General features: G+C 42.1%; 2 protein-coding genes across 2 annotated transcripts; one reads left to right on the top strand and one right to left on the bottom strand.

Annotated features, from left to right (window-relative positions):
- Positions 1 to 2,029: 2,029 nt before the first annotated feature.
- LOC113017008 (uncharacterized) lies at positions 2,030 to 4,163 on the top strand. The gene is made up of 5 exons (XM_026160259.1): positions 2,030 to 2,366; positions 2,562 to 2,752; positions 2,886 to 2,979; positions 3,161 to 3,354; positions 3,975 to 4,163. The coding sequence occupies exons 1-5, from the start codon at positions 2,149 to 2,151 to the stop codon at positions 4,160 to 4,162; spliced, it is 885 nt and encodes a 294-aa protein (XP_026016044.1). The 5' UTR covers positions 2,030 to 2,148; the 3' UTR covers position 4,163.
- A 58-nt stretch (positions 4,164 to 4,221) lies between these two features.
- Positions 4,222 to 6,614, bottom strand: LOC113017007 (uncharacterized). Its single transcript, XM_026160258.1, has 6 exons — positions 6,362 to 6,614; positions 5,971 to 6,099; positions 5,571 to 5,764; positions 4,927 to 5,074; positions 4,627 to 4,831; positions 4,222 to 4,546 (listed from the first exon to the last, which is right to left on the bottom strand). The coding sequence occupies exons 1-6, from the start codon at positions 6,569 to 6,571 to the stop codon at positions 4,242 to 4,244; spliced, it is 1,191 nt and encodes a 396-aa protein (XP_026016043.1). The 5' UTR covers positions 6,572 to 6,614; the 3' UTR covers positions 4,222 to 4,241.
- Between the last annotated feature and the right edge of the window lie 422 nt (positions 6,615 to 7,036).

The following is a 7,036-nucleotide window of genomic DNA, read 5'->3' as shown; positions in this document are numbered from 1 at the left end:
TTGACATAAATGGACATGTACACACAATCACACTCCCCAAACATACTCTATACCCCGGGTCCAGGTACCCTCGCCCCCAGAGGGGGAAACAGAACCCAGACCCAAGAGATGTTACCCTTCCCCCCGGGGTGGAGGCAAGCAGACCGTCCCAGGCTCCGCAGCAGCAGGGAGGCCAATCGGACAGCCAACATCTCCTCCCAGCCCCCCCGCCCCAATGGCTAGCAGAGAACGGGGGTGTGTGAAGACCCCATACCTCCCTCCTCCCATTCATGTGTAGTGTTGCTGCGTGTTGTTCTAAAGTGCATTTAAAACAAGGGAGAGCATGGTGCTGCTGCCAGAGAGCAGCAGGTGTTAGCACGGCCCCTCCCGAGAACCCTCAATGTCTACATGGATTTAAAATTGAGTGGTGGGCACCGGCGCCAGAGGTAGGTTTGAGTACACAGACCGTCCACTGGACACCGTTAACGTGCCCACCCTCAAGGCCCTATATATATGTGTGTGTTATGAGAGTATAAGTAATGTGGATGTCTAAGTTGTGAGATAAAATTGAGGCACAGGTGGCCAGAAGGGGACAGAGGTGGGGGGGAGAATGTCTCCCCTGCACCCTGGTGACACACCCGCACCCCAAGGCCCTACCTGTGTGGGTGAGTGTGGTGGAGCGGGAAGAGGGAGGTAGCCGGGGATGGGGAGGAAAAGGAGGAAGGGGAGGATGCCCCTCCCTAGGGCCAGCTCCCCCGCTGACCCCAGTAGGCACCCCCGTCCTCTGGTACCCACCAAGGCAAGGGAGCCCAGGTCCATCCAGACCAGGGCCTACGGTAGCACTGCCAAGCCCCACAGGACCCGGGGCAGCCCACCCTACCCCACCGCAGAGGAAACTGTACCCACCCCAACATTCAATCATCTCCCAGACTACACAAGACAACAGACACCCAGATTAAGTTTATTCTCCACCTCTCCTGTGTCTCTCCCCCACCTGCAGAGTGGACTCCTGCAAGGATGGAACAACCTCCCCGCCAGTTGAAGAGCCCCCCAATTAGGCCAATGCACAAGAGGCCCCCTGCACCAGGGCTGAGCCCCCGTGCACCCACCCGCTCACAACCTCGGTGACACACTGACGAGGACCGAAGCCCCCAAGGCCCAGCCAGAGCCCCAGCATGGAGGCGAAGCACCTCCGAACCCCAAACCCCCATGCCTGCCCCGGATCCACTCAGGGGCAGCCAGGCCACCAGGCCAGTAACCTACGTCCACCAGTACAGACCATCCTCCAGCCCCGCTGCACGCAGCCACGAGGAGAACAACCTCTAAGAGCGACCAGAGCCACTAACCACGTTATGAACACAACCCCCGGGTTAAGCCCTCCAGGGATAACGTCTCTAGGGGTCCTCCAGGCGCCCTAAGCCCGTCCCAACTCCACATCAACCACAGTAGCTAAGGCGGGACCAAACCACGACCCCCTACCCCCGCTAGTTAATGGAGCCGATCAAAGGAGCCCAGAGGGATTGATCTAATGTGGTGGCAGAGGCTATATCGAGACTAATGTGATCTATTAGATGGTTTCTATATTGGCTAGAATTAAGATTATTTTTATTTTTCCAGTTCATGAGGACCGTTTTCTTGGCGATGCATAGGACAGTAAAAACCATGTGGACTGTATTAGTTTCTGTAGTAACCTCATCCAATTTTCCCAACAAGCATACTAAAGGGGAGGTTGGAATTTTACATTTCAGACACTTTGATAAATCTTCACATATCTCGTGCCAAAACTTCTGCACTAGTGGACAGAACCAAAGAGCGTGAATGTAATCGTCTGGTGTATTGCCTTGACAGCGTGAGCAGTTGTTGGAAGATGTAAAGCCCATCTTGAACATCCGATGACCTGTATAGTGCACTCTATGTAGTATTTTGTATTGTATTAATTGCAGACTTGGATTTTTAATCAATTTAAAGGTTTTTAAGTATACCTGAGACCAGAAGTTTTTGTCTAAGCTGACTGATAAATCTGCTGTACTAGCTAATAAGTAAGCCTTTAGAGCCTATTAACCGTGTGCACAGGAGTAACACGTTAGCAGAGCAACGTGATTTACGGAAACTTTTCTTAAACAGGTATCCGCGCATACTCTGTACATCACGGATGATTCAAACGTGGCTATGTTCCCCGGTGCGGTCTCTGGTGTTTTCAGCGCATTAGACCTTACACCCAGAGGTCACTATGAAGTCCACGGAGAAGACATGGAGTCAATTCCAACAGCAGGTTCCAGCGGGCAGCGTTTTGCATTTATGCGAGCACCAGCTGTGGCAGCGTCTGCACCTTCACGTTCACAGCAGGCTACTTCAAGTTCCCCTATGTCCTCCAAAACATTTCAGAGGTAGGATGAGTCTGTGTTCTTGAATATTAAATTACAGAACAGGCAAAATAAAAAGAAACATAAGGTGCATGGATAGTTGAATTGTTAAGAATAGCAAAGCTGTTTTAGTACAATTTGCCTATAGCAATCACTGAATGGATTTGTGGCCTGCTGTCTTTTACAAGATATGTAAAATTATTATGTTTTGTTTTACAGATCAGTGTACTTTGCAGATGTAGTTGGTGGGAGGTTGATTCCCAATAGAATGGTGGTTGTACGATTCCTGGAGTCTGAGGCTACGCTTCAAGGGATAGTAGGAAAAGTGCAAGATGCCATTGGTAATTACAACCCAATAATTTTGACAGATGCACAGGGCAATGCAATTCTGGAGTCGGAGGGCACAACAGGTGAGCCATAATATTACAGCTAAAGCCCATATCTTATGGAGAGACATGTCTTACCAGACTCTTTGTAATATTTATTGGGTAATATGGTATTGGCTTCTAAACAGGTTTCTTTGGTTTTGTTTTTCATCTGTAGGGTCACAGTACTGGAGACAAAATGCACGAAAAATTCTTGCTGTGCCTGAACAAGACTTTAATTGCCTCCAGGGAACAAAGAGGAAGAAACTGAGGTATGTGAATAAATATGTATATACTATAGGATGAACATCAATATAGAAGAATTAATTTGATTTAAATCCTATAATAGCAGTAAGACATCACTACATAAATCATCATCTATCAGTAAGTGATGTGATGTTTCTTTAAGCCAGTAAGTAGCTTTGACATCTGATTATCCATTTTTATTTGTAGCAGCCGTAAAGATGATGACAGTGCCAGTTTGGGAGAAGTGAGTGACAAAATAGAAGAGTTGGTGTTGGCATCTCAAAGTCTGCCAGCTGTCACAGCAGCAATCAAAGAGCTCACTGATCTTGCAGTTGCCCAGAAAGTCACAACCCCCAAGCTGCAGACACTCAAGGAGGGATTTAGCTGCGTGGTTTGTATGAGTATGTTCAAATGTTGCTTAGTAAATACATTACATCTACACTAACATTTTAATTACAATTAAAACAATGTCAAACCACATTCAATCATTACTTTGGACAAACATTTTTTTACCAAACATAGGCTCTTTATTCAGCAGTGTCCATTTAAATACTTAGGCACAGACAATCAAGATGCAGGTCTACTGTAACATAACATTCAAAAGTTTACATGCACATTTAATTTGGGTTCTCCTTGCAATCTTGACTATGAAAGTATAGCTTTTCAAATTGATTACAATGTCAGTATGGGTGACGGTACACTGTTCACAGTAATGTAAAACTAAAAAGTTCACATTTAAAATGGGACTGTAGTTGCATATATTGAATCAAGTACCTGTAACTTTTTCATTTTTCTTGCTTGCTAATTGAGAAAATGTACTGATTTTGCCCCTCATCAATTATAGACAAAAATATAGACAGGGACTTTCTCAGAACAGCGTGAACAAGAGGAATTACAGAATAACCAAAAATATTCTGCATGCTGTCTGTAAATTTATGTCAAGACTGACTTTGAACCTATAGTTTGAACTAAATTCAACATAAATGGATAACAGTCTCACTTATCTGATTTACTTTTGCAGACATCATTGAGGATCCAGTGTTCTCACTGTGCTGCAGAAGCATTATTGGCTGCAAGACATGTGTGGAACAGTGGCAAGAGACATCACAGCACTGTGCAAAATGCAGGGAGAGTAACAACGGAGTTCTACAAATTACTGGTCTAACAGCTGCATTTTCTGTATTGAAATCTTTTTTTGCAGAGGAGTAATGTAGTGTGTACACACAAATGTTTACAGTCAGTTGATTTTTTTTTTTGTCTGTTCTGTACAGTTTACAGATGCAGTGGTTCATACATTTCTCTGAGTTATGTTTATGAGACAGAGCAGAGCTTCTTTGTATGGCATAAAGTCACCATTTACGGCTCTAAAAAACAAATGTGAAATATCAGGATATTTTTCTGCAAAATGACTCTCTGTTCTAAGTTTGTCCTGTTCGGTTGTGAAGGGATCAACTCCAAAAGTCGAATATTCTTTGAGTGCAGATCCCAAGTGCTGCCTGTAAAGGTCTGCTGCTTCAAGTGCATTTGGCAAGAGCTCTGGAGAAATTCTTCTTTTACACCCATGTTCTGCAAAGTGATTTGGTATGCCTTTTCCTGTAAAAAATAGAGGAGGTGTTTAAATGTTCATTATCAGGGTTGTAAGCAATCTGACTTTTTTTTTTTTTTTTTTTTACCTGGGATTCTATGAGCATTCCATGATTCTACCACACTTGCAAGACCAATGTTACACAGCTGACAGGTTAGATTGGACACACAGTATCGCACAAGGTTATCCTCCATATCTATCTCCTCCTGGTCCATCAGCTGGAGTAGGGCAGTTTTTAGTGGGTAGTTGACACGGTTGTTGATTTCAGGCCAAATCCTTTCAACTGTGTGGTTCTAAAAGAGTTAAAAGAAACATGTCTTAAATGTACGTAGTAGTACACGTAATAGTATAAGAATTTCAGCTGATGTTAATGGTACTTAAATCTTACTCTTGTGGATGAGGTCTGTAAATAAGGCAGTCTCTCCTGATTGAAGCGATGATGTGACAGCATCTCTTGCATGAACAGTGTTAAATAAAATTCCTTTCCATGGTCTACTCGCACCTGGTCCCACATACCATAGGTGATCACTGCAGGTCTGGTACAGGAAAAATAAAGAACATTTATTAACTATTTTGCTTTAAGACCAGCAAAGGTGTTATTATTTTGAATGTATTCATTCATGTTTTTTTTGGGTAATATTTTAGTTGTAGTAGGACAACATATATTTCTTAAGTTTCTTTGCAATGTCACTGTCATGCTCAGACTTTAGATGTATGTCAGAACAATTGAAAGATATGTGGAAATCCAAGAACCTTGTTCCATTCATAAATGAACACTGATTAATTGCAATAAAGTAGTTAAATGATTCATGTGCAATTCCATTTTATTTATTTTTACATTAATAGAAAATGTTGATCAAAATGTTTGGTAAGTTCTTAATATATTATATTCAGGAACATAACCAGACCCATCTGTTGCATGTCTAATTTAAATTCAAATATTGTAAATTTGGGTGCAGCTCATGTCCAATATGACTAACATGTCCATCAAAACACTTAAGATGAAATAAATGGTTTGAGAGGTTGTATTACCTGAAAACATATTCATAGATGCTCAAGTTGTTTTTGATTGGCATTGTGGAATGACTCACAATCTTTTTACTGAATCCATCTACAGCTAAAACATGGGTGACTCCAAACATTACAAGTTTCTCGTTTTGGTCCAGGTGAACCTTGTGCCCCATGCATTCAGCATGGTACGGTGTGGGATTAAGATTCCGAGCTCCCTTACAAAAAAATCACAAAAATAAATGACAGCTGACTGGATAAAGGCAGATTTGATCATACGTTTGAGGAAGAGTCAAGTAACTGTTAAAGCAGGGCGTACATCTGTTAAACAGAATTAGGCCCTACCATTACATGATGTATATCACAAATATGACAAAGAACATTGGAATACAGTTCTAGTGGAAGATTAAATAACATAGGCTACCTGGCGTCTTGCTTCATGATAAGGTTGATGCACCTCTCTTAAAATTGACCCAATTCGTCCCTCTGCAGCATGTACCCCTTTTGTGGACAGATAGCCCTTCATCATTTTGCGGCCATATGTTGGGCCCACCTGTTTAAAATAAAAGATCATGCTACTACTAGAACAACAAATGTAAAGTAGCTTATTCTGAAAGCAAATGTGTAAAGCTAAAGTATTGTGCTAATTAACTGTACAAATACCAGTGAGAGACATCTTTAAAATAACTAACGTTACCCACCACCCGCAAGACGCTAAAACGCGCGGGCGCGCGCACACAGTCTAGACTAACCCCCTTACAACCCAGTTAAGACAACCATACACAGTCATAAGGTGAAGGAAGAAAGTACCTTACCTCATTTATAGCTTGTGTCACCTCAAGCTCCAACCGTGTGTCCGAGAGTCGACAGCTAGTGATTTGCTCAGCACAAAACTTTCTAACATTTCTCGCAGAAAATCCTCTCACTTCCCCGTGTTCATATGACAGACGCTCTGATATAATTTCCGATGACAGGCCTTGTTTTGCCATCTCCATGATCACGTCTGAGTATTTTTCCAACGTCATGATGTCCACACTACAGTGTTTGCCATAAGTTTGCGCATCACTTGTACAGGTTGTAGACCTACTAAAACTTCCGGTTCAGACAAAATAAATAAAGGGCCCTTTCTCGTTCTTTTTTCTTGGGTTTTTCGTTTCTGATGTGCGAAAGGACAAAATGAAAAAAACAATTGTTTTACGTTTTTCATTTTAGCTTTTTAAGTTGAGAATTAAATAAGTGTCTCATTTTCTTTTTTAAAATTATACTTTCTGAAACGAAACTTCAAATACCGAAAAGTACACGGACCCAAACCCTATTCTGTACATTCTAATTCCATTATTTTCATTCAAATTCCATTGTTTTCATTCAAATTCTTTTGTTTTCATTCAAATTCCATTGTTTTCATTCAAATTCTGTTCTGTTCATTCAAATTCCGTTCTTTTCATTCTAATTCCGTTGTTTTCATTCAAATTCCATTGTTTTCATTCAAA

This window comes from Astatotilapia calliptera, chromosome 23, assembly GCF_900246225.1.
Source record: "Astatotilapia calliptera chromosome 23, fAstCal1.2, whole genome shotgun sequence".
Classification (NCBI taxonomy): Eukaryota; Metazoa; Chordata; class Actinopteri; order Cichliformes; family Cichlidae; genus Astatotilapia; species Astatotilapia calliptera.
Note: the sequence above shows the minus strand (reverse complement) of the source record. Positions and strands in the feature narration are given on the sequence as shown.

What these genes read in the sequence shown, in the direction of transcription:
- LOC113017008 (XM_026160259.1), top strand. Translation starts at nt 2,149, where the DNA reads ATGTTCCCCGGTGCGGTCTCTGGTGTTTTCAGCGCATTAGACCTTACA. An exon ending in TCCTCCAAAACATTTCAGAG is followed by an intron (nt 2,367 to 2,561) that starts GTAGGATGAGTC and finishes TTTGTTTTACAG; the next exon opens with ATCAGTGTACTTTGCAGATG. An exon ending in GGAGTCGGAGGGCACAACAG is followed by an intron (nt 2,753 to 2,885) that starts GTGAGCCATAAT and finishes TTTCATCTGTAG; the next exon opens with GGTCACAGTACTGGAGACAA.
- LOC113017007 (XM_026160258.1), bottom strand. Translation starts at nt 6,571, where the DNA reads ATGACGTTGGAAAAATACTCAGACGTGATCATGGAGATGGCAAAACAA. An exon ending in ATCTATGAATATGTTTTCAG is followed by an intron (nt 5,075 to 5,570) that starts GTAATACAACCT and finishes TTCCTGTACCAG; the next exon opens with ACCTGCAGTGATCACCTATG. An exon ending in GAATGCTCATAGAATCCCAG is followed by an intron (nt 4,547 to 4,626) that starts GTAAAAAAAAAA and finishes TATTTTTTACAG; the next exon opens with GAAAAGGCATACCAAATCAC.